General features: G+C 34.8%; 3 protein-coding genes across 3 annotated transcripts; all 3 read right to left on the reverse strand.

Moving 5' to 3' along the window:
• Positions 1 to 14,611: 14,611 nt before the first annotated feature.
• Positions 14,612 to 18,382, reverse strand: LOC106129577 (uncharacterized). Its single transcript, XM_013328173.2, has 6 exons — positions 18,374 to 18,382; positions 17,537 to 18,264; positions 17,005 to 17,217; positions 16,272 to 16,918; positions 15,370 to 16,178; positions 14,612 to 14,749 (listed from the first exon to the last, which is right to left on the reverse strand). The coding sequence occupies exons 1-6, from the start codon at positions 18,380 to 18,382 to the stop codon at positions 14,612 to 14,614; spliced, it is 2,544 nt and encodes an 847-aa protein (XP_013183627.2).
• LOC132902660 (uncharacterized) lies at positions 14,866 to 18,382 on the reverse strand. The gene is made up of 5 exons (XM_060948619.1): positions 18,374 to 18,382; positions 17,537 to 18,264; positions 17,005 to 17,217; positions 16,252 to 16,918; positions 14,866 to 16,035 (listed from the first exon to the last, which is right to left on the reverse strand). Exons 1-5 carry the CDS (start codon positions 18,380 to 18,382, stop codon positions 14,866 to 14,868), a joined length of 2,787 nt encoding a protein of 928 aa, XP_060804602.1.
• Positions 18,383 to 20,097: 1,715 nt separating this feature from the next.
• Positions 20,098 to 26,106, reverse strand: LOC106129597 (uncharacterized). The gene is made up of 4 exons (XM_013328198.2): positions 26,058 to 26,106; positions 24,821 to 25,434; positions 23,024 to 23,236; positions 20,098 to 20,695 (listed from the first exon to the last, which is right to left on the reverse strand). Exons 1-4 carry the CDS (start codon positions 26,064 to 26,066, stop codon positions 20,458 to 20,460), a joined length of 1,074 nt encoding a protein of 357 aa, XP_013183652.2. The 5' UTR covers positions 26,067 to 26,106; the 3' UTR covers positions 20,098 to 20,457.
• Between the last annotated feature and the right edge of the window lie 1,710 nt (positions 26,107 to 27,816).

The following is a 27,816-nucleotide window of genomic DNA, read 5'->3' on the forward strand; positions in this document are numbered from 1 at the left end:
ATCCTTAGCTGTCGATTTCTAAGCCTTTTAATGTATGCCTGCGTACAGGGTTGTGTACAGATAAGCCACTTTTTGGGCATGACTGTACCTATGTATCTACCTACATATGTAGGGTTTAGAAGTCGAAAGTATACATTTGTTTGTTTGTTTGTAATATCTTTATTGCATAGAAATTTACACAGTAACAGGAAAATAGTACATAGTTATAAATGAATCAAATCACTTGCAATGGCGTACTTATCCCATATGATTACCTACGCCTCTTTCCCGGGCTCCCAGATATGAAGGAACTTAAAGTAACAACTTTTCACATTGCCCACGATCCCTGCATACTTCTTTTGCTTCATGTTGAATTCTTCATTCATATTATTTTAGGTCGTTGGTACGACTTGCATGTGCAAAAACTATGATAAAGTTTGGTAACTTTAAATGTTGTTACAGGATCCTTATTGAGTCCCGTAACCTTTTATGTCATAACCATGTTAACCATAGTTTCGTATTACATTTTTGATTCCGTGTCATTTCGCATAAATTTTCATTATGTAAAACGTTAGGTGAAACGATTATTATGATGCCATTAAATTTTATGAGATCCAAAATGAACCCGCCGATGCGTAATTATATTTTATTAAGCTAATAGTCTTACAAATACTGAAAGGCCACATTCAGCTGTATGTCGCAAAGAATTCATATTTTAGTAGATTCTAAAGCTAGGCCCGCTCTAATTGTTGAATAGCATAAATGATAACAGTTTCAATTCAACGGTTTGCTTTAAATTTTGAGCTGAACTAAAACTTTCCTAGTCTGATACCAACAGATTTTTGAGGCAATAGTAATCATTGTTGCACTTTGTTTCTTACTGGGTGGACAGAGCCAAGTCCCAAAAAGACTCGAAGGCAACTTTCAGCTGGATAGGCTGGTGCTTCCTCGTAACTAGACCATCGCCTAAAATAAGAATCCCAAGATAACATTAGTTAATCTATTCTTTGATTGAATTTTATAGTCTGACCGGACGGAAAAACAACTGATAGGTATATCTACACAATATTTTTTTTCACTACCAGACCAGAATAAAAGTTTGGGCTAGATCAAGGTGCTACTCCACTCTTCGAAAACGGCACGGTTCTCTGGAAACCACTCGGTCAATCGACTTTCTATTTAGTTTGAGTAGGTAATGATGTTTGTCCACAGGTGGTATTCAAGTTTTTCGAAAGTTGCAAATTATCAGATGATATGTCAGCCAATTTACTCCATGTAGACATCGCGGGGAAGGAAAGGTTTACTAATTTTAGTTCAAAGGGAAAATTTTTGTACCGTTTTATAATTTGCTTTCGGATCCACAGAACGTTTCTAACTTCAAAGTCGGTAGTCTGATCCGGAAACCGGATAAATTTTATTTCATGAGAGAGAAAGTCACATCCACTTTCACCCTTACAGACTCTTTTATAGAGATTGATTTCGCGTAGCAACAAGTTGAACGGGTTGTTTTTCTCGCAGGGAATTAATAATATAAAATGGAACAGGCCGTGTATGCACCGGTCGCAATGTATAACAATGAATGCACGCCGATAAAATTAGATATTCAATAACGGGAAGGGGGTCGAAGGTCCGCCATTTTGAAGTTTCGGTCAGGCGAGGGCTACAGGCGAAGGGGGCCGCGCATGCGTAGAACGCGCACCCGCACCCTGCTTGGGCCGGGACCTCGGCAAGTGATGTCAAAAAACACGTTATTCTCGCCCCTCATTCTACTAACCTAGTACGTCTTAATAAATGGTTTAGTGATAAACTGGCTGATAACTGTGCGTGTGGTACCGGCTGGTGCTTTGTGGGAAGTGAAGAGGAGCGATCCAGGGACTCTGGACTCGGGAACAATGACAGGGAACGGCTGATCGCTCAGTGATTCATTACCATAAGTGATAGTAGGTTTTCTTTATCAGTGCTATCTAAAGAGATCTAAATAACGTTCAATATATTATTATCAAACATTTCTTGTTTAACATAAACTGTAGATGTGATAAAGGAAATGATATATCAGATGAGCAAAATAACAAGGACATAAATAATGATGGGATGACAGGAAATACAGATTCATGGAAAAGGTTTGGCGTCGTGTTGGTCTCCATTCCTCCCGGAAGAAGAGGGATGGAAGCGGGACTAGTCGGGAAGTGACCGAACCTGCTCCTGCTCCACAAGAAGCTGAATACCAGAACATTCATACTTTGCGAACAGCTGATTTGATTAGGCAAAGACAGGGCGAGGAGAGGTCTACGTTACGATCTTCGTATATAATAAGGAACGGGGATAATTTTGTTTTGGTGGAGCGCAGACGTCGGCGTCGTCGACGAAGTGGTACCAGGGCATCATCAGGTGGAAGACATCATACTCCACCTGTAGTGGAAGACAATACAAGGGCTGAACAGAAGCGTCGTCCACCAGCTCGATTGAAGATCTTTGGAATACAATGGCCACTGCATTCAAGTGATTCGAGGTAAGTGACAATAATATGCAACTAGGTTACTTGTACATCTATATAGGCATCTTTGTTGTACTTTATCAAGCGATTCATTATGCTGCAATACGGTAGATTGCGCGATTTGATTAAATCATGTTGAAATGTCGCAAAAAATAGGTTGTTATTGAAAGAGACTGTCCAATAAATATGTTAATGGCTACGATACGAACTATTCTAAATGAACTAGGGGTATATTTTGTATTTTGTGTCTTAACTAAAATCGATGGATTCAAGTAGTTTTCATGCTGAATTAACCACTTTGTAATCTCGTATGGATTGAATTGTCGCTATTAATAAATATTTTTGCTTAGTGGATTGCAATTAATTCATAGTCAATAATTTTACGATCGTCTACATTATACAAAAGGTGAATACGAGTTCTACAAAAAGCAATAAAGACACAGATGGCCGTTTATTAACGTCAATAATACCAGATGAACTAGGTTGCAATGGTTGCGGAGGTCAGATAGGAGTCGCTTTGTGTAAAAACTTGATTCATTCAATCCAGGATCCATGGTAAAGCGTTTACCCCGGGCTCCTATCTAGAGTGGTGAGGATGTTACCGCGACTATAAAAAAAGTACAGTAGTACAGGAGTAAAAAAGATTGATGCCGGCTGTACCAAGTTATAGTACTTATTGTAATGGAAGACTACTATCATTGGTAAGTTTCGGTATCGAATCGGGAAATCCATTTTTCCGCCTGAATTATTAATGTGTAATTGCCTGAGTACTACACTCGAAAAGCACATATTCTGACTACCTACCTACTTTAGTTAAACGTAGAGTAATCAAACCATCGAACTAGTGTGTCTTAAGTTAGAAATTAATTTATACCTAGAGATGTGATACATGATAATTCTGACTGACAACAATAACACCGCAACGCTCATGCGTTTTGATATGACCAAAACGTTAAGCAGAGCGAGCCATGAATGGCTAGCTAAAAACTAAAGATATTTTGGTATCTTTATGGAAATTGTTCTGTACCATTGACGTTATCTATTAAGTTTCATACCTTAGCGCCTCTATTCATAATGAAAAGTGAGGCGGTTTGAGTGTGTCAAAGGCGTTAAGGCGTTGGTACGTTGGTAGGTTTCAATGTCTGAATGTAGGTACTTTTGTAACAGTAACAGCACATTGTAAATATCTTTTTTTACAATACAGATATATTTATTTATTTATTCAGTAATGATATAACCACAAAATATTCATCACCAGAAAGAAGGTACTTACAATAACAACATCCTCTTGTTTCTCAGACACACATCGATCACCCGCCGGTTCTGCCGTGGGAGACGATCACGGGAGGACAACGAGTTGTATCGCTCCAACAGCTTCAAGTTCGAGAGGTTCACACGGGAGCCGCCGGCTGATGAGTTCGCCTCAGGATCGCAGGTGAGCATCTTGTGACTTGTGGACAAGAATTAGCAATATGTTTAGGAAGAGGTTTACATCAAATATCAATCACAATCATGTCATAATGCTAACCCCTACCTTACCTGACCTGGGATGACCTCTAGTTTGTAAAAAAAATGTTTTAAATACATACACATATATACAATAGTCACGTTTATATCTCTTGCGGGGTTGACAAAGCCAAGAGTCTTGAAGCCACTTACAACTGTATGGCTTTTTGATGGAATTGAGATTCAAATAGTGACAGATTGCTAACCCATCGCCTACAAGAGGAATACCAAGTTTATAAAGCTTAGCCCTTTTACGACATCCATGAGAAAGAGATGGAGTGGTCCTATTCTTTTATCAATAGTGTGTCTATATGATGCCAACGATAGTTTAAGTAAATATCTAGTTTTTGTCATTTTGTATTTAAATACCTTAAGGAAAAAATTACGACCACTGAGATAGAAACTGTATCGACTCTATTACCTACATTAACTATTGGTATTCACGAAAGTCGACATAAGTATTTTCAAATTCTCTCTTCCTGTCACTTTGGTTATGTTCAAAGATAAAAAACAGAGAGAACAGATAGACCCACTGGAGAGGTCCCGAAGTTCGTCTTTATGATCAAGGAGTGGAAAGGTCAGGCCAGGCATACCTTATTATTAAGACTATCAGCTGTACGTGGCTATCAGTCTTTCAAGACTGTTGGCCCTGTCTACCCCGGAAGGGATATAGACGTGATCATATGAAATCCTTTTTACGGACGACCCCCCGGATAATTTTTAAGGCATTATAGGATCGACTATGCATGCTACAATGATGCGTTCTGGAGATCAGGCTTACCTGACCTCCAGAATTGCAAACAATATGCTTGATTAGATAAGTTGTCTCGTTATATTTTCCCTGAAGAAGTTACTTTATACATGTGTATAACTTGGGTCAATGTAATGAGTTTTAATGTAAATAAGACTGAATTTAAGCTATACCATTCCTGAAAGTTTGTTCTAAAAAGCTCTTAAATTTTCGCGTTTATTTTAACATCTGGCACGAGTATACATACATGCCAAAGTTAGTCATTGTCCTCATTGTGTCATTTAATAGTACAACTAAAAGTAAAACCTAGAATAACGAATTATTATATCATAGTGCAGTGGGGTTGAATTGATTAGCTTGATATAAGATTAGTCACACCAACGGCATGACTCGGTCTAATTTAGGAAGATACGTGACGTCAATATTTGGAAGACGATCTGTCCTCCAGCAAATGTGAGTCACTTCTTATATTACACAGGGTTTTTAAAGCATTTTGCTACAAATGAGAAAGAGGTGGAATAGTTTCTAACTAGTGAAATAAACCGTGTGGTTCCGGGCACCAATACGAAAAGAATAGGACCATTCCGTCTCTTTCCCATAAATGTTGTAAAAGGCGACTAAGAGATAGGCTTATAAACTTGGGATTATTCTTGTAGGCGATAGGCTGGCAACCTGTCACTATTTAAATCTCAATTCTATCTGTCTTTTCGAGACTGTTGGCTCTGTCTACCCTGCAAGCGATTTAAACGTGATTGGATGTATGTATTTAAACTATGAAAGTAGTCGTTCATTTTTTTTAACCTACCTATATTATGACATTTTTTTATATTATTGTACATTATTGTACCCTCTTTTGTAATCTCGAGCTTGTTAGACATCACGTAAGTGCTTTTTGTCGTGTCACATTTTGTGCATTAGCAAAGTTTTAACAACTGCTTTTTGGAAGATGTTAATTCATCAATTGCTAGAATGTTCATTTCTATTGTATATTCATGCCGGAAACCTCACGGCCGGTTATTTAAGTTTATGTTTATCCCCACTACCTCTTATCGTAACATAACTAGCATTCCGGAACCGGAAGTTAGGCTATATTACTAGCGCAGCGCCGTTGACACTTCATGTAAAATTCAGACGCTTTTAACGAACTCTGAATATCTTTCATTTTGAAAAATATAGGTTGTACAAAACTAAAGTTGTATAAAATATAGGTTGCTTGTTTATGAAGTACTATATAAACAAACAAAGGCCACTTTCTATTATATTAAGAGCGATGCACCCGACACGATGTCATGAATTTCTATTATCTAAATGTTTTTCTAAACCTCTTTTATTTGTTGCTATTGCAATGTGTTCACAGTACCAATAATTATGGTATTTTTGTTTACGGAAAGCGAATGACAATATAACATGGTGTCTCTCAAAAATTTACAGTACCGCTTAACCTTTATTTGCTATCACTTCAAATAGAACTCATACATCTGCCTTTGACTTTAAATCTGCCTGCTTAGTCTAGGAGTAAGTTCATAAGTTGTAAGAAGCTATGGGAACACTATGCCCTCCGTCGGTGTCCTGAAAGCGTTACCCTCTTATCTAGATGAGCCATCTTTGCTCACAAAGAAACCACTTCACACGGTCTGCTCGCAAGAAAAGGATTTCCTTAGACGAACTTTATTGAACTGCTTGCAGTGAAATTGAGTCCTTTCATGTTCTTTCCAGAATGTGATGTGTGCGCTTAAGGAGTTAGCTTCTGTAGAAGCTTATAATGTCATATCTATAACAAATTATACGTAATACTTATTAAGCAAAAGTTTTTCTGTCTGTGACGGTTTTCACGGCTATTTGAAGAAATCTTTTATGAAGTACAATATAAAAGTACCTAACTAAGTACCATTAGAAATAATAATTCGTACCTATGAGTACTTATTAGGTACATGTTTTTAAAGCGAAGACACGGGAAAAGCATTAGTTTTTGTAAAAACATAATACATACATATGGTCACGTCTATATCCCTTGCGGGGTAGACAGAGCCAACAGTCTTGAAAGACTAAATGGCCACGTTCAGCTATTTGGCTTAATGATAGAATTGAGATTCAACTATAAACAGGTTGCTGGCCCATCCCCTAAAAAAGAATCCCAAGTTTGTAAGCCTATCCCTTAGTCGCCTTTTACGACATCCATGGAAAAGAGATGGAGTGGTTATGTGGCTATTCTTTTTTGTATTGGTGCCGGGAACCACACGGCATTAAAAAATAAAAAAAATTAAGGTAAATAATTTTTTTTTTGACAAATTGCACTGTTTGAGTTAGCCTCGAAGTAAGTGCGAAACTTGTGTTACGAGCTACTAACTCAACGATACTATATTTTATAATAAACACTTATATAGATAAACATCCAAGACCCAGGCCAATCAAAAGTTCATTTCTCATCATGCCCTGGCCGGGATTCGAACCCGGGACCTCTGGTGTCACAGACAAGCGTACTACTGCTGCGCCACAGAGGCCTACAAATAATCAAAATATTATTAAGAACAAATGGTTTTTTGTATTTTTATTTGTTAGTTATTGTAACAGTCATTCTTTTTAAATTTAAGTAAGTACTTTTAATCATTGAATTAGTAATTTAGTAATAACCAAGTACTTAAATCAATAAACATATCTATTAACTAATAAAATTGTCATTAATATATTTTTTAAATAATTAACTAATGACACACAATTAGGTGGGAGTAAAAGTAAAAAACAAATGTGTCTATATTTGTGCCTTCTTTCTTCTTCACAAAATTAAAAAAAAAAACTACTACTACTTGGAATTCGTGTTTTCGGCGATAGGCTAACAACTATTCAGTCTTTTCAAGACTAAATAGTTTCCGCAAGGGATATAGACGTGATAACATGTATGTATATCTTACGTACCGCGCATTAGCATATAAGATATATAACATTATATACCTACTCTTATATTGTGTGACAATATCTATACGTCGATTGATACCTCCATGGTTTTCAAGGCTGTTAGGTCTGTCTACCCCGCAAAGCCTGACAAAATGAATATGTATTAAAATTATGTATCCAATGAACGTTTAACAAAGAAAAATATTTTTTCTACGTTTGCTCTAAATGGTATTCTGGCTATCGAAAGTAACCAACCGTAAGTAATTCGTGGGTCGTTAAATCGGTATTCTACTTATGGTTCTACCTGGGTGAGGCCTAGGGGGCAAAGAAATTCTAAATTCTGCGAAGACGAATGTCGATAGCAAAACAAATAAAATTTAACCGAGGTACACAATTAGATATTTACTGCCATCTAGCGAATACACCTCAAACTAAAGTTTACGTTTAGAGCGTGATCAGTGTATAGATGGCTGTACAAACTTCTTTTAGGTTTAGTCGTGGACAACACCGCTAGATGGCAGCTTACACAGATACATCTAAACATTATCTAGCGAAAGGTTTAACTTTTGATTATTATATTAAGCTAGCCACCTATATCAGAATCTTAATGCTGCTTAACTAAATTTATTTATACTTTATAGCCTACGCTCTGTCTACCCTTTAAGGGATGAAGGCGTGATGTGTGTTAAACTATGCCAACTATAGGCTGCTTGGCTTTGTCTTCCAATCATCCTAAGGGTTCATCTTTAGGATGACTGGATGCCATTTGTTTAGCAATAAGCCCTATTTTGTGTTGTTTTTCTGTGTTAACTTCTGTTTTATAATAGGTACTGCCTAGAGTGTGGGTATTTGTGTGTTGCTGGCAGCATTGTCATATTGAATGTCAATTAATGCCGATTGGCTGAGTTAGATAATTTGGAGCCCTCAGATCACAAGATATGTATCTTGAATCTTGATCTTATATGAAATAGATGTTCAACAAAAAAATCGAGACATTTTAATCTGACATGCACGTCATGTTACTATTAACACCATAATTAGTAACACCACAACGCAAATTGGCAATTGCCTATAACGTCTAGTCTTCTAAATTGATAAAAAAACTGACCAAAAATCCATGAATATGACGTCACAGGGTGGAGCAAATTGTGGGTATTGCAACATAAATTGTGTGCACACGTTGGCAAAGGGAGGGACATTAATATCATCTGTCCTATCAATTACACCGCGTGGTCACCGCTGCGCTGACAGCCTATCGAAGGAAAATACGTAAAAATTTGACACACGACTCTCATTTATCCCCCCTGTGTATCGCAGGGTTTTGATCTTCATATAAATTATTTTATTCTTCAAGTCTTGGATCAGGAGATATGGCTTAAGTTTTAAGATGTAGTTTACAAGGGGGTTTTTAAAGCTTCCTCCAACGTTTCTTACTACAAAAAGATTTGGGAGAAAATTGCTATCTTCTGGTTCGGGCCAGAATTTATATAATTATTATATTCATCATCTTTGACTATTGAGTTAAGAGTAAATTATTAAAGTTCTTCCTTTTCCCATTTGGTAAACATATCAGTACTTTGTATTCTCGTAGAGGATATTCATTATAAACTTGGGATTTCTCTTGCAGGCAATGGTCTAGCAACCTGTCACTATTTGAATCTCAATTCCGTCATAAAGCCATAAAGCTAAACGTGGCTTTGCAGTCGTTTCAAGACGGCTCTGTCAACCCCGCAGGGGATATAGACGTGACTATATGTATGTATATATTTATTCAGCCAAGACGACGCTACTTACATATATTTGAAGCGTAAAAATCCCCATCTAGCAGCCCTGTCGACAATATAAATCACGTTATCCCTAGCGATCTGGATTGCCTCATCAACATACTAATGCGAAGCACCAGATGCAGTCTTATGAGTCTGCCGCGCTCTCACAAATATTGTTTTTACTTGAGAACACGGAAACTTTGAATTTCAGTTTTCGATAACATTTCCTCTAAAGCGATGGTGAGGCAACTTGCGCGTAGAACGACTTTCTTTATAAATAGTTATTGTGCATAGAAATTGAAATAATATTATGTACCTACGACATACTCGTATATGTTTTTTTTCTCATGTAAAATCGGTTTTATTTGAGTAAGGGTACTGTTTTTTTATTGTAAAGTTTCTTTGCGAATATAATAGTATTTACTTAATTTGAACCCGAAAGTTCCGTTTGTCCACAGTTTGAGTAAATAAGTAAAGAAACACTCAACAAAAAATTACCAGAAATTTTAAGTTGAATAAACGTTGGTGGTCTAACATCTCACGTTCCTAAAATTTTCTCTACAAGTTTTCTCATAACGGAAGTGGTTACCGTTTAAACTCAGACCAGTTGGCTCTTTCTTTTAACCACTACGCTAACGTTACAATACTCGTAGACGGTTTGGCTAAACCATCATATGCAGAGACATTTGAAGTTTTTAGCATGGGCAGGGCATACCGCATTTCATGTCTCTTAAATTTGTAATCTTATCTTGAATATATTTATGTCAGATTTTAATCTTATTGTCTACATTTAAAGTTTCAAATGAAGTTAGGATACCTACACAGGGGGTCCTGACAATACACGGGAGGCAGGAATCTGGATGCGATGTCATCACAGCGATTAATTAGTGGAAAATGAACATCGCACCGTTCGACATTTTCAATTACCGACCATATCCGGACCGAACTCGATTACAGAAGCCCTAGGGATAGCTGTAATGCCCGTGCAATCGAGTTAAAAACTACTGGTACGTGTAATCGACGAATGTAGATTTTAATTTTCGATATTATTTTAATGTAAATTTAATTTGTAGTGACGCCATTTGGCTTTCATGTACATAGATATATGTATATTAAATATGGTTCTTTTGAAATTGTGCAGGGATCAAGGCAAGTAGAAGGATGTGGTCTCTGCCAAACTTTCGAGAAAGATGCTTCTTACTAGATATTAACTAGACCCTTAATACTAAACTTGAGATTCAAAAGCTCTAAAAATTTTAATGCAAAGTAAAGGTCTTGCATGCTAAAGGATTCACATGGTGACAACAATTCACTCAGTGAGCTAAATAAAATGTTTTTTCAGGCATCTATGTATACTAATATTATAAATCTGAAGAGTTTGTTTGTTTGTTTGAACGCGTTAATCTCAGGAACTACTGGTTCGAATTGAAAAAATATTTTTGCGTTGTATAGACCATTTATCGAGAAAGGCTTTAGGCTATTTAACATCACGCTGCAATAATAATGGACAATGTAAAAAACACGGGGAAAATTATTCATCAATGATGCCCAAAATAACTATTCCACGCGGATGAAGTCGCGGGCTATTGCTAAATAATATGTAAAATGTTTACACAGTACAATATTAAGTTTTCTTTGACTTATATCAAGATCCTTAACCTTATTGTTCCTAAAAAAGTAGCATAATAAGGCAATTTTCTGGAAGCAGGTTAATTATATACAAACTTAACGCAGTGCTTTTGACATGGGTAACGAATTATGATAGTGTATAGTTATGTAAGTATGTCCGACCCATGTCATGGAGTGAACAAACATTTCCTGGAAAAAATGTTCAGGTGGTTCGAGTCACATTTTTTGATATGTGAAAGGAACACTCTACGTTTCTAGGTATGACACTTCTTTTTACGTTCAATTCTGAATTAAAACTCCTAGTGTTAGTCTCCCGGTAACATCCTCCCTCTCTGGAGAGGTACTCGAGGTGCGTTATTTTGATCATAAACTTATTGTTGTAATTTAAAAATAAATCACATTATAGAGATCTGCATGGATATGACATTTGAACTTATTCGACTTAAGACAACGATGCGTTTATCCACTTATCGTGCAGTTTCTTTTATAGGCACATTATATTAAAGGTTCTGACGACTTCCATACTGTAAATTCGATAAATTCACGAACGTCATAAAAATAACGATAAAATAGAAATCATTATTGCTTACTATCTATAAGCAATTTCCGATAAAAGTGCGGTAAACACGGCATGGTAGCATTTAAGGGGTCTTTGTTTGATTTCCGTAATCTGCGAACACCGTTTATAGTCAAAGTTAGCTCGTTCAGCTGCCCCCTTCTTCGGTTTTCATGATTAACAGTCAATAAAGTGGGATTTACTAATATAAGGTATTTCTAGTTTAAGTTAGGAGTTGTGGTTACAGGCGGTTTGTGTTTAATTGGATCGCGTGCAAGAAAAAGGGGAGAACTTATCAGGTATTTAATGTAATGCAAGATCAATAAAAATTGTATTAACATGTGGTTGCATTGAAGTTTGTTTATTTAGAATTTCACTTTCACTTTTCCATCCGTGATCTACTATCATAATTTTTAGTATCACTTTTCTATCTTTTAATACAAACGCGGTGCATATAATGTCTGAACATAAATAAAATCATGTCTCTTTGCTGTAGGGCTAGACACAGACTACATCTTTTCACTCGCCACGAGTCCTGCATAGCTACTTCTTTCGCTTTAATCACATTTATAACTCTTTAAAATTGTCTAGAAACATCTATTTATTTGAACATTAATATTCTCATCAATATCAACACATTTACATAATCCAACTTAGGTTAATCGAACTCCCCTCAGTATTGCCAATACCAAACAGTAGCATCTTTTAAAAGAACACTAACACAATCGTACTGAAACAGAATATAAAAGACCGTTTCGTTCGGCGAAAATCAGTCCACCCCGCCTATTTACTTTGATCTCAGCACTGTGGCATTAAAATTTACATATTTTCCATGTGTTTCCATTTGCCATTCCACTTTGATGTCCTTTCCAATGTGGTTTTCATTTTATTTACAACGATTGGAAAAATTGGTTTTTTGTAATATTGATGGCGTTGCAGGATGTTTGTGTGTCGACTTGTTTTTTTGGAACTGCATGAAATATGCATGAAACTGCATCTCATAACTATGAAGTTGCTCTAAGAAGTATGAGACAATGTCAGTAGTATTTACCTAAGCCAACATGCGTTTACTAATTGGTGTTTTTTGCAAAGAGACAATTTGTCGTTATTAAATTATAATAATTAATTTAGTTTAGGTATAAAAAAGAAAATGTAATCTGGAGTACACGGGACTTAAATACAAATCCGGCATTGCTAAAAATAGCGCAGATTATTCTCTTGTGACTTGCGAATGTTCTTGAAAACAGTCTACAAAGAAAAGCGCAAATAAAGAGCCGCCCATCTCAACCTTGACACTCGCCTTCTCAAGCATCCAATTAGTGAGAAACCTACACAAATAGTAGACTACACATACATACAAACATTAAGATGCTTTATACGGGAATTAATATTATAATGGGATTTTTACTTTTCAGCTTTAGGCTATTCTTTGCAAGCTTGCTATAACAAAGATGATTGTCATAAGAAAACCAAAAAGTTTCTAGGTGTTATCTTCTTTATTTCTTCTTCTTCAAGATCATGGACAGTACTAATGAAATGATATCTTCTGATGTATGAGATAAAGTTTTCTTGTACCGAACAAGGGATTCGAGCCTGACAATGTCCTTTACAAAGTGCGGGTAGTGAAAGTGCGTGATGCCAGTGATGACCTACCGACATATGGTCTCAACTGTGGGCCTCTTAAATAACTCAGGGTCACTTAGCGAGCTATGGAAAGCGCTAAGCGCTATGTCTAGTCTGTAATACAGCGTCATATAAAAATATATGTAATTTACGTCTAGCGTCGCGACGCAATCAGATCTCCCTATTGTATAAACACGCTTTTCTGCAAATTGTTACGTTACAAATTTCCTCCTCCGTTGAATGTATGTATATTTAAACATACAAATTTAATGTATAAATGTTGTATCATACAATCACTCCCCCTTTCGGAGAGTAGGCAGAGACTTTTCACTTACCACGATCCCTAACTTGATTATTTTTGCTAAAATTCCATTTAAGTAATAGCTTTAAAACATTGTTAATTTTGCAACATAATAAGTTAATAAAATTAAGACTTCTAGGTATTTGAATCTCTTACAAAGTTCCGAAATCTCATTGTTTACATGTCCATTAAAAAAAAAGTCAAACAATATTTATGTAGAGTTACATTTGAATAAAGACTGGTAAGATGTCAGACGGTAATATGGTGTCATATAATATACAAACATGACAAACACAGTGACTGCAACAGATGCGCCCTATGCGTTGCTAATGCGGCGCGGTCTAAATAATTTCTAGCATAATATGCCGCTGTCACGCTTTGTATTTAATTAAAATTACATACAAGTACACTTACATTATCTTTCTTACTATAGCGTTCTACAAATAGCATTATTAACTACTTGCTTCAAACTTTGGAGTCGAGAAGAAAAATTAAAATTTACAATGTGTGAAAATTTTACTGTTTACACATATCTGTTCACATAATTTTCTCATGTTTCATGTAAAAATAAATTCACGTCAAGTACAAAGTTATCGAAACAAGTATAAAATTATTTATTATTGAACAGGATACGTTCATATTTTTCTTACATCTTACCCCCAAATTTTTATAGGTAGAAGATCATATTGAGATAGATTAAACCGTTAAATTTTTATGATGACGTTATTTCCCCAATAGTTTGAAATCATAAAATGCGGTGTTCGATCGTAACTCATCATAAATGCGTATGAAAATTCAATAAACGGCCAATTTGCCATACCTACCGCTATTGTATTATTGATATCGTGGAATAATGGAGAAAAGGCTAAACATTTTAAACGGTTTTGGTTTTTATTTTACGACGCTGTACATACATATTTTATGAACGTATATATTCTTCATAAATCAATTTTCAAAAATTAAAATATATTTCTTCCCCATAAATTTAAAAGAGCACAACAAATCTCAAGATGTTCAATCTAAATGATTGGTTAACTAAAATTAACAACATTTATGACAAAAGAAAGTTTTTTGATTTATGTAGACGGTTTGATAATAATTAAATGACAAATCATTAATTGTCTCGCTTGATAATGATAATGCTCCCTGAGAACAAACGCGTGGTTTCTCCCGTTACGCTTTCAGTGCGGATAGCGAATGAGCGAAGAGATGTTTGCACGCAATCTTTTACTTTCAGAGCTACTAGAGATTTCTAAAACAAAACAACCATATCAAAGTAAATAATTTACTCAAAAATGTAACTAAACTTAATTCTAGTAAATGCACGAAAATATTTACAAAACGTATTAATTAATCACAGTAACAATATTATACATAAATTGGTGGTAAATAGCTTTTCGTTGATGGTCCAGCTCTCCCGAGTGGTGGTAAGTTTTGGGATTGTAATAGTTTCACTGGGGGAGGGACTAATTCCCTCTTCAGTTGATTAGAGTCGTAACCGTTACTTAAATTATTATTCCTTTGCAGTACTTTGTAGTTTTTAATATTGCCACGTAATTCTCCAATTTGAGGATATACATTGAACATGCCATTATTAGTATGTTTTTGGCTGTATGTTTCAAATCTCTCGTTTTCGTCATCGTCGTTGGCATATTGCATCTCGGTTTTTTGTTTGCGGTTATCAAAACTTTGTGGTTTATTTTTTACTTTGTTCAGTTTACTCGATTCGAAATGATTTTTCATAGTAATGTAATTGATTATTTCTGAGATATCAATAGGTTGCTTCTTATTACTTTTAATATCGTTGTAAGGTTTATTTTGAATGTTTATGTATTTTGCGACCTTATCACTTTTTGTTTCAGCAGCTGTAACCTTTTTGTGCATCTGTTTTTCTGTATTTTCATTAATTTTATTTGATTCTTCTGGTTCATTTATTTTGGGTTTTAGAAGATTTTTCAAAAATATGTTATTAGCTAGATTCGAATCCTCTATAATTTCTTTTGAATCATGAAGTTTATCTTCATTTACTTTCTTAACTATGGGTTTAAAGCTGTCTTTATTATCGGGGCTAATAAAATCTGTAAATTTCATTATAGTTGATGTAGTAGTTGATGTTGGTGCTTGTGTGACTACAAAAGTAGTGCCTCTTTCAATATCCAATAAACTTTGCGTGGAATAGCTAGGTGTATTCATTTTATTGTATTCATCATTTGTTATGTAATTTCTATTGTTAAAACTTGGTTTTGTAGTTGTATATTGATTAGAGGCTTTTATTCTTCTGGGTTCATAGCTGATGTCTTCATAGTTATATTCTTGCGTAACAAATTTGTTTGGAATAACATCTGCGGGAGTCGTTGTGGGAAATATGTTGGTGCCATGCAAATGGGCTAGATGTCTTGTAGTAGTTGTTTCTAGTTTATTATGCTTTTCTTGCAGGTAAGAGTAATTTGCATCAAAATTGCTATCGCGTTGATTATTTGGCGTAGACTTATAGTCTTGCATGTCATTGACTTGAAGGTTATTCGATAGCTGTTGTGGCTGTGCTTGTTGTTGTTGATATGTTTGTTGATAATAATCACTAAATTGATTGCTATTCATTAAGTTCTTATACCAATCTTCTGAGTGTTGTTGGTTTTGTATTGTTTCTGCTGATGGCGAAACGCTATTTGTATTTATTTTGTCTGTTTGATAATATTTCGAATTGTCATTTTGATTATTTTTTAAGTAATTATTATTATTTTGATTTATCGTAGCTGGAAAATTATTTAAGTTGCGTGGGGAGTTGTTATCAATAGTATTTGTGGTAGCTGAAGAGATTTGGTTTTGTAACATTTTTGAATATTGATCTGGCGTCATATCATTGAAATTAATTACCACATCATCTCCTGAAGATCGAGATATGCTATTTTTTTCTGGAGCCTGATTTACATTATTCATATGATTATTTGAACTTAAGCCATATTGCCATCTCCATAGTGCTTTATTACTGTCATCGGCTTCGTAATTAACCAATTGAGGTAAAGAAGGTATTGATTTATCATTTGTAAACATTCTTGATACTGTTTGTTGTGGGTTATTGGCAGAAGGGACATGTGCTCCCTGTGAAGCTAAGAAGGTTACTTGAGGTGTAATAGTTCCTGCGTTATTTGTTTGTTGGTTGTTCACAAAATCGACAGTTTTTACTGGGGTTTGTGAACTAGCTGCTGCTTCTAAATTATTTTGTGTATTTGATCGTTGTGATATATCGTATGAAAAGGCTTCCGGAGTTCTTCCTGTAAATAAACTGCGCGGTGGAGGTGGAATGGCAAACCGTTGATTTTTATCGTGTATCTCGTTGTAATCGCGTTCATGTTCGTCAGGTTGCCAAGATTTCAAATGTGGAGGCTTTTTAGCTTCTTCAGCTAAGTTATATTGAATGGCCCTAAAATTAAAAATGTTTCATTTTAAATGATGTTTTCGAAGTAAACAAGAAATTAATGTTGTTAAAAAGTCTATTAAAAAGTTTACCTTTGAATAATTTCTGGAATGGGTGGCGCTACAGGAAGGTGATCTCCACTAGCTCGAAATCCATTAGAATCTGCTACATAATGCACAGTGTACGTTTGACCATTATCTCCAACATAAGAGTATGAACCTTCTACTACTTGTTCTTCTTTTTCAGTTCCTTGATTTTCCATATGACTATGTTGCACATAATGAGTTTGATCAGCGCCTAGTGCTCTAAAATGAAAACAAATTATTTGAGAAAATAATTCATATTATTACCAAAAAAGAAAAACAATTGGGAAAAAAACTTTTAGGATAAGTCCGCCATTGTACATATTCTTCTAAATCCAATAACTGTTCGTAATTTGTTATATTTATATTTTATGTGCAGTAAAGAGTTTACAAACAAACAAACAATTTAAGGTCTACGCAGATAAGCTTTATACTTATATGTATTACAGTATGCGTTGGGTTCGACAAAAGCTCAACGTCTTCGCGGGTATATTGTTTTGGGTTATACCTAAATTGTGTAAACTTAATTGTGGTAACTTACTCGTAACTGAAGCTTCCATCTAAATCCATTTCATTAGACAATCGAAGAATGGGTATTGCTGGTTCTGTAGTTGATGAAATAAAACCACCTAGAGGTGGCACGTACACTCCACCTTGTGATGAACCGGCTTTTAATTGATCAAATATGTTATCATTTCTATGAGTGTCTGATATGATCATAGATCTTGGTGTTGGCTTTTGATTTATAGGTGATGGTGTTGAAAATCCAGAAGGAAATTGATTTGGTACTCGCACATCAACTCTATCGATTGGTTGCTGGTAATGCATGGGTTTTTGAATTTGCCTCATGTCCCTTTTATGTAGGGTTTGTTGTTCTTGAAGATTTTCGGTTCTGTTATTTCTAGTGTATGGAAAAGGAGGTCTTGGAGTAGACATAGGTGGTTTACTTTTCCGTTCATCATCACCTTTGTCATCATCATCATCATCGTCAAAATGTTGCGCTCTAGTTGAAGATAAAAGTATAGGAAATGGCGATGGGAATGGAATTGGTGATTTGGTGCCAGTTGGAGCAGGAGGTAAATACGGAAAAGGAAGACTACCAAATTTATTAACGGGAAAATACGGGATAGGAGTGTGGGACTCAGGAGGTAAGTATAAAGAACCTTCAGAAACAAATGTGCCAGGTGTTTGGAATTTGGGAGGAAATATGAATTGTTCATTTGAATTCACAAATACGAAGAAGTTTATTATACATATAAATGTTATTATCTGAAACAAACAAGATTTCATAAGTTAATTCTATTACTTACGTTCATGTTCTATCAAAACTAGGGTTTAATCCATTTAAATCACTATGATGATATCACTTTACACTTACCAGCTTCATTCTTGAAGCTGTATTTCACACCTTTGTTCACTAAAAAAACGTTACACTGTATTACTGTAGAAATTAGACTGAGATTGAAATTGAATTCCGCATATATTTATACGCACGCACAGGTGGTGTCCAGGCATTCGTGAAAGATAGCGCATACAAGTTTCTCCTCTCGTTGCAATGAGTTTTTATTGCATGTTATTTGGCGTGTAATGATCCGTTTGGGTGGGATTGATACAATGTTTAATAACGCTTAATCAAAATTTTACTGGTAGTATTTCATCGTGCATATATTATTATTTTTAGATTATATTGAAATACGGTTGAACTTTTTAAGACCATTTTATCAAAAAAATATATTAATTACTTTTATTATAAATCTTGAAATAATGAGTGAAAACTTAGAACTCATTAAATCCACTGAGTACTAATTAATATAATATTTAAGGTAACGTGTATTAACCATCCACCTATTTGTCGTCATTGAATTTGAGAATATCACTTAAATATGTTTGACTTGTGTACGCTTCCTTAGTTCTGTTACTTGTTTAAATATTCATAGGAAAATATAACCCCCTCAACCTGTCTAACACAAGCGCGCGAACGTCTGGGACCTGATAACAATGTTTTTAGATTTTATATGTGACAATCGCTTCGTGTAAAAACCGAACTTGCCCAATCCAGGATCGTGGTTAAAGGTATACCCCCATATCCTATCCAGAGAGGAGAGGCTGTTACTCAGACTAACGCCAAAAGGAAGATGAAGTTATGGTTTTCAATTGTCTTCTATAAGTTTGTTTGTTAACTTTATCTGAGTTCACAAAATAATACAGCGGCTGTAATGGGAAGTTCAATGTCCGATCAACCGGTTTTCCAAAATTTCTTGGATACGCCCTTAGGAGCGATGCACGAATTGTATTGTTTCACGATTCAACGAACATTTATTGGTCGTGAATGGTTCACCGACTTTTAGTGGTCGATTCATGGGCAACTTTATATTTTCGTGATGTTTTTTTTATGTGCCGTGTGGTTCCCGGCACCAATGAAAAAAGAATAGGACCACTCCATCTTTTTATCATGGATGTCGTAAAAGGCGACTAAGGGATAGGCTTACGAAATTGGGATTCTTTTTTTTAGGCGATGGGCTAGCAACCTGTCACTATTTGAATCTCAATTCTATGATAAAGCCAAATAGCTGAACGTGGCCATTCAGTCTTTTCAAGACTGTTGGCTCTGTCTACCCCGCAAGGGATGTAGACGTGGCAATATGTATGTATGTATGTTATTTTTTATCAATTCATTTCATTATTTAGTCCTTTTCTCTATAATTACCTTGATTTATATCACAGTAATCCATATTATGTTTCGAATTGTTAATATGCACATTAAATTGTGAATATTAATGAGATATTAATATAATGAGAATAAATTTGTGTGTAAGTTTAAATGTTCAAATTTATGTATAAATATAAACTATTTGTATCAAATAGTTTATACCATTTTTATAAATGTATAACTTGTATCATATTATAATATTTATCCCTCATTATGGAATTTTTATATGTCTAAAGGACACTTTATGTAGTCTCGTAATGCTTTTGCCTTATAAAAGTCATGTCCTTTATAAAAAAACAAATATTTCAATTACCTTACATTGTTGTTTCAGGTAAAAACCTTGGGCTACTCGGATGTGGCAGGTACAGTACGTTTGGTAAATAAAAGAAATGTTATATCACAAAATTTATTTTATACATTGGCACTCTTAATTATCACAACCTTTCATGCTACAGTAATCGTACTCACAATATTAATCGTGATTATGATTACTGATTAACGTACTTAAAACTCAAAGTGAATTCCTTTTATCATACGGAACTTCTGGAATCAAATCACTTCAAAATGTATTAATTTAGTCTACATTATCATATTAATCTAATATCTTACGGTTAACTATATCATTTGAGGTAACTGCAGAGATGGGCGTGGCACATTTTGAAATCTAGACTTCATAGTGTCACCCTATTATCTTTATCAAGTAGATGAAGTGATTCGATTCAGATGTTTATTCCATTCTAAATCTAGAGTCGTTATTTTTTACCATATGAAGGATTCTGTTGGGGATAGTAAGTTTGTTGAGGGGGGTAGAACGGTTGTTGTGGGGGGTAGTACCCGGGTTGGGGGGTGTAGGTTGGCTGTGTGGGGTACGGGGCCTGTGTGGGGTACCCTGGTTGGGGGCTTTGGACTGGAGTGGGGTATGTCTGCTGTGGCTGCTTGTTCTTCTCTGCCTCTTTCTGAGCTTCTTCTTTCGCGTTCTGTTCAATGGATCTGTAAGTGTAGAAATTGCACTGAAATATATGAACGGAATATTGTTTGTAAATACATATATTGTGTGGTTCCCGGCACCAATACAGGAAAGAATAGGACCACTCCATCTCTTTCCCATGGATGTCGTAAAAAGCGACTAAGAGATAGGCTTATAAACTTGGAATTCTCTTCTGGGCGATGGGCTAGCAACCTGTTACCATTTGCATCTCAATTTTATTATATAGCCATAGAGCTGAATGTAGCCTATCAGTCTTTTCAAGACTGTTGGCTCTGTCTACCCCGCAAGGGATACAAAAAATACATACATACATAGAGCCCTTTTCAGAAGTCTTTGGTTATTTGTTTGTGCTAAGGAGCTTTGGTTTTTATTTTTTATTATTCAATTCACAGGAGAGATAGAGTGGACCTGTTCTGCTCAAAAAGTTGTCAAAATACGAGTATTAATATATTATTATGTAAAGCAAATTTTTCAAACAGTAAATTTATATTATTTGAATGTTTTTGCTTTAGCGTTAGTGGCAGATTTCATGATACCATTTGAATGACGACTTAGTCATACAAGTTATATTTTATGCTAATTTCGGACACTAATACAACAAACGGGCGTGGCAACATATCACTCGGGGCGGAATTTATTAATTTACGAATAAAATTTCGTAAAACAATGAAGGTGGTCATTTCCCTGTTCAAATATTGAAAAAATGTTATCGCTATAAAAAACACGTGGTATATAAAAAAACTGTTCAAATTTAAATTATAGTTTTGTCATTTACCGTATCGTCGAACACTGATTGTGTGAAGAATGTTGATACAGATTTAAATATGTTATTATATGTTAAAGAAAAAGTAATTTTATTGAAAATTTTATACAAATTATCTGTGTTAGCTAACATTATAACAATGGGAATATTATTAAGATTTCTAAAATAAATATTCTTGTTAAAATTTAGATCGACATAATCATTAAATTAAAACACAATATTTAAAATTAATCTTTCGCAACTTGTTCGTCTCAATTCTATCATTAAGCCAAATAGCTGAACGTGGCCATTTAGTCTTCAAGACTGTTGGCTCTGTCTACCCCGTATGTTTATGTCCTCACTGGGTTCAGTACCCGCATATTTAAATCATGTAAACATTCACACGGGCCTAGTAAATAGTGTCAAAGTAGGCGGTTGCCTGCCACCATATCGTGTATTTGATTTCAATGTTTGTATCAAATTAACTCATTGCTATTCAAGTCGCAACATGGATTGGCATGTTTAGGATTCATTTCCGTTATATCAACGGTCAGGTGTTAATCTGAACATACATAAATAGAAGTTGAATCTTTATGGGAAAAGTTTTTAATATTGTGTTGATACAGTATATCTTGCTGCAAAATCTCGAGTGGATAACACAATATAAGGTTTTTGGTCTATTTATTTTTGAGCCTAACAATATTCTCCGGCTGTACTTTGGCCCGCAAACGGTTCAATAACATGATTTTTGGTCATCAATTGGATTCGAGATTCTTAATCTTTGAACGAACAGTCGAGAAAACGTAAAAGAACATTCATTCGGCGAGTGATTCAAATATTAAAAGTGCTGTTGGCTGAACTCGTGAGATCGAAAAATTGTCCATTGTACTGTACAAATCCGTGTTTCTAGTCTGTAATAATTCCAATGAAGTAGAATTTAATTGATACTTTAGCCAAATTATATTTCATCATTTTGTTTTTATAGTGTAAATAAACCTGTTTATCATTTCATTCTTCAAAGCCTGAGCCCTAAGCATTTCGTTTAGTTTCTTCAATTCTGTTTGCGTTTTGTTGTTGCCCGCAATTTGTCACGGGTACAACTTGAGCCATAATTCATGACACGCCCTCCCACTTCGGTAAATGTAAGGAAAATTTCATTACATAAAAATTGTCGTTGTTTTATTTCGCGAGAAATGTGGTTTTGGATTTTCTTGAGAACAACTTATGTTTTATCATAATTCGAACCCGCATACTCCGAATCGCTAGGCAATAACTATATTCATTGAATGCCAAAGGCAATTAACAATATTTTGTTATTAAAGGTCTTTATGGTTTGGTTAGGTTCCCCAGAAAAGGTAGCGGAGGTAAAATGGGAGTCTCTCCATATAAATAACAAAAAACCGGCTTACCCAATCCGGGATCTTGTTCAAAAGAGGCTCTGCGCTGTCTCCAGTGAGGTGAGGATATAACCACGATTAAGTTCAAAAGAAAGAAGAAGGCTTGATGCAAAAAAATTAAGAGCTCAAATTTTAGGCTACAGTTTATGTAATTCCTTCTAAACATTTGCATAAAATCCAAAGCAACTTACGCTTGAATTGCCGGTGGGATAGGCGGCGGCGTGGGTATGTGGTCCCCGCTGGCATGGAACCCGGTATGGTCGGCCCACCACGTGACGGTGTAGATCTTTCCATCGGGACCCTTGTATGAGTACCACCCTTTTTTCACCAGGCTCTCCTGTTCAGTGTTAGGGTACAGTAGGTAGCCTTCTTCAGAAGCGTGGGTGCCGTCGGCTATTTCGTACCTGTAGATTTTTACTAATTAATTTATTTTGAAGACAATAATCTCAATTTTAATATGCCAAAAGATGATAACATAAAATTTAAAATATATAGAATAGAATAGAATAGAATTGCTTAAAAATTAAAACTTCTTGTTGTTAGGTTTTATTTAGATGGTAGGTAAGTATAACACGGAATCTCACCGGATTAATAAAATATCATATAAAAATTTACCGTAAAAAATGTTGAATGCATTAAGAGGATAGAAAAATCATCAATATGTTTGCTTAGATTGTAAATTTTATATCGTTTGTAAAAATAACCCAAAAAACATAGAATATCACAAAACTACAACAAAGAAAATAAATATCGACAACATTCAATTTTGTACGTCCCTCATCAACCTCACTAATATTCGCAAGTCGTATTTTTGTTATTTGGCGAAGAGAGATAACGTTAATTAAAATTAATTTATTCGATGTAGCGAAAAAACCATTTAGACAGATTGTTGCGGCCTCAGAGTTCCTTGTAAGTTAGTTTAGGGAGCCGGCTAATCTGCATAAATAAAATAAATCTTACGTTAACCTGAACCTATAAATATCTCTAAAAATACGGTTAACAAAAAAAAAAACAACTTCCAGTTTATGGCAGACGATTCGGGTTTTTATTCTCTCTCACCAAAGACAGCATGTAAATGATTCTTTATATACTGAGTTAGAAGTCGGCAATGTTTTTACGGCCAGTTACCTGCTTGAGATCAACTTAGGGTCAGTTCACACCAGCGCGGTAAATATTTCTATATTTCCGTATTAGTAGATAAAGTTGAGTTATACATAAATTTTAATAGAAATACTCAAAAATTTTTCGTCGTGTTTCCTACTTTTGTGAACGGACCTTTACGAATTCGCATTTTTAACAAAATAAAATTGTTCTTTTTATCGCTAAAGTCGACATGCACAGTTATTCGCCTATAAAATGAGATGTTCGGATGTCATTAAATGTCGAATGTGTACAATGGCCGGGCCCGTTAGATCCTCGTTTTCTTTAATGTTTAGCATATTATTTACATTTTGTCTAAGTATATTTTATTTATACTGTTACACGAAATATTAAGACTTATGTGATATGAGTTCATTCGTAGGATAAATGTCTCGGAATTGTGAAAAGAAATCTTCTTTGTCGTTTCTAATATCCCTTATGTTTTGTTTTCAGGATTCATATTTTAAGATGTAGAAGAACTTTGTACCTACTACCACAATAATGTTTTTAAGAGTTATTAATGAAAAGTAAGGTTGTTGCAAGACCTGAATAGAAATAGCTTATACCAGTGTGGCCAGATTTTCAGACATTCAATTCCTAATTTTCTTTACAAATTTGCATTAGCCTTACACTAAAATTTTAAAGGCATGACAAAAGGATTTACATTAAACGCTTAAGATTTTGTTTGGAAAGCTATATTCACTAATCTTACTTAGATAATTTGGCGTATGTGAATACGCTTTATGTATTTAAATCATTTTGACTCAGTACACTCAAATTCAATCACAAATTTAGTTTTTTTGTAAAAAAATTGAAAAATAAAAATAAATTAAACATTTTGAACTTACTCGTATTTGTAGCTGCCATTGTCACCGAAGTTTATTTCATTCTTGATGATGGAACTTGGTGTCGTCGTTGTAGGATTCGCTGGGGGATTCCAGGTATTGCTAGGAGGGACATAGTTATTGTTCGGGGGCACATAGTTATTGTTTGGAGGCACATAGTTGTTATTTGGTGGCACATAGTTGTTATTTGGCGGCACATATGTATTCTGGGGCGGAACATACGGGTCATTCTGAGGGGGTACATATGTATTTTGGGGGGGAATATAGTCATTTTGAGGAGGCACATAGCTGCTTTGAGGTGGTGGATAATTACCTTGAAGAGGGTTGAAAGGCTTTTGTGTTGGGACATAGTTATTTTGGGGATAATAATTATTCTGATTAGGATAGTAGGATTGTTGGTTGTAGTTATTGTTACTGGGAGTGGGGGGGTAGTAAGCGTTGTTTTTCGGCTCTACATATTTGCTGGGATAGTAGTTGTAGCTACTTGCAGCTGTCTGTAGGACGTCTGAACTTGTCTTAAGGAGTTCCACGGACGCGGCCGCTTCTGAATCCTCAATCTCCTTTTGGTCTGTGTCTTCTCCTAGCGATATTGCCAGGAAGGCGGCGAGGATGCAAAGCTGTAAAAAAATGACTTAAATTTATTATTCTGATAATACAAATGTACCTATTCAAGATTTATCATTCAGTGGGATATTTAAAGTTTTGAGATATGGTCAATCATGTTATGCTTAAGTTTAATTTAATTGATCGTTTAATTTTGTATTGCAGTTTTTTTTTATAAAATAATAATTGTGATTGTTCTATAACCTATATATTCTTTTATTTTATTATTGAATAATATCAATTACTATCTGGACACAAGAAGATTGAATGTACATTATATTCAAGCTACTGCAAATTTACAAATTATTTCTTAATATTACACAGTTATTATTATTTGCGATAACAAATGGATCCAAAGATTGTACATGAATGCTAAAAAAATTGTATCTGAATTTTTGTTTTTCAGAAATTTATAAAAAGCTAACGTATTAGGAATTTTCAATACGTTTTAAAGTTTCTTAAAAATATATGTTACATATATATCCAAAAATATTGAAATTGCTAACAAAAAAAGAAAAATGTATAAATTTCTCGATGGCAATAAACTTCAAACCGAAGCTGCCATAAAGTCCACAACACGTTCTAAACACATCCAGTAGGTACTGCACTACACTGGCGGTCAAGATCAAGGACTCACCAATTTCATCGTGATGTCCTTCCGCGCCGGAATCTCGATGGGAACTGTTGACCGTGAGGGGGCGCCCCACATTTTTATAGGAAAATATCCTGTGTCCTTGCGCGCGCGCATCTCGCGCATCCGATACAATGACCTCGTGAAATGATACATGCGACGATAAATTTTAGCTGAAGCAAGGAAAATTTGAGAAATATGCAAATTTAGGGTTCTAGGAAACTGTAATAGAAGTATAATATTGTCGCATAAGCGCAAGCTTTATAAATATAATGTTACACATACGGAAGATCTCAGCCCAGTTTTAAATAGCTTTGATGACCATGGAGTTATGTTTGCATGACCATTTGTAAAAACATACATACATATGGTCACGTCTATATCCCTTGCGGGGTAGACGGAGCCAACAGTCTTGAAAAGACTGAATGTTCTGACTGAACGTTCAGCTATTTGGCTTAATGATAAATTTTATATTTTCGGGAGTCGTATCACAATTAAATAATTATGATATGACCCCCAGTATGTAATAACATATTTTTCCAAAATGCAAAAGCAAAATATACTGTATATTTTTTAATGTTTTTGTATTTTGGAATAAATTAGATCAGAGTGTTCATTAAGGACCAGTGGATTGTGCAACAGTCACTCGTTTTAAACAAAAATCTCGTAGTACCTACTTTTTACTATAAAATTACTTTCTATTTACTTAAACGTATTTTTATTTTCTTTGTGTAATAAAATATGTCACCAAATACCATTTTCACTGACAATATCTATGATAGTGTAGAATTGTTTAGTAGAAAATAAAAAATATCATTTTCTGAGAACTTCTATAAATCATAATGTGATATCATAAAACTTAATCGTAATCTTAAAAAAAGCTTTTATCGTTAATTACTAATCAAGCAACGTTATTTTATTTATCACCGACGTAATCAACGAAACACTGAATTGATAAACAAATAAATATTAGGTCTTAGTCATTACTTAATAGTCAGTTTATTATGAGATCGTGCTAGAATGGCCTAAAAATAAAATGCGCGCTCTATACCAAAGTGTTTATTCTTATGAAGTGTTCATTCAATATTTGTAGGCGTACGTTATATTTGATCAATAGTTTAGTGAGCACCCAAATACGTATCTGTGAATTAATCTAAGTGAGTTACAAGGATTACTGCAACAAATGAGTCAATGAATTGCACTTTTCGTTCTTGTTTGATGTACATTGCATCTTATAGCGTAGCGGACAAATGTTTTTACTTGATAGGTCAGATTTTATGCTAGTAATTCTAATGCATTGTAGAAGTAGCTTTTTATCGTAAAAACGCCTTTTGGGAAGTGAATCACCGAGAAAAGATTGTCCAAAATATTAAATACTAGCTTATGTGCGCGGTTTCGATAAAGTGGGAATTTCCAATGTTATGGCTATGTTATTCCATCTGTGTACCAAATAACTGATTTAAAATTTACGCGTTGCATAATACTGTTTATAAACAACGAAGACAGGTGTAAAACACGCACATAACATTGGTTCAGTAGTTTTTGAGTCCGTTCATTACAAACACACAAACATTTTCTCTAATAGTGTGGATATTACTTTATTCATTAAAAAAAAACATTTCTTAAATTCCCACTGGAAATGGGAACAACTGGTTTTATGTTTAATATGAGTAGATCTGCAAGAAGAAGCTATGTTGTGATGTAGTAGCTCGTTAATTTGATGCATATCTCGAGCAGAATGAATTAAAAAGACCACCCATACGGA

The sequence above is a fragment of the Amyelois transitella genome, chromosome 16 (genome assembly GCF_032362555.1).
Source record: "Amyelois transitella isolate CPQ chromosome 16, ilAmyTran1.1, whole genome shotgun sequence".
NCBI lineage: Eukaryota > Metazoa > Arthropoda > Insecta > Lepidoptera > Pyralidae > Amyelois > Amyelois transitella.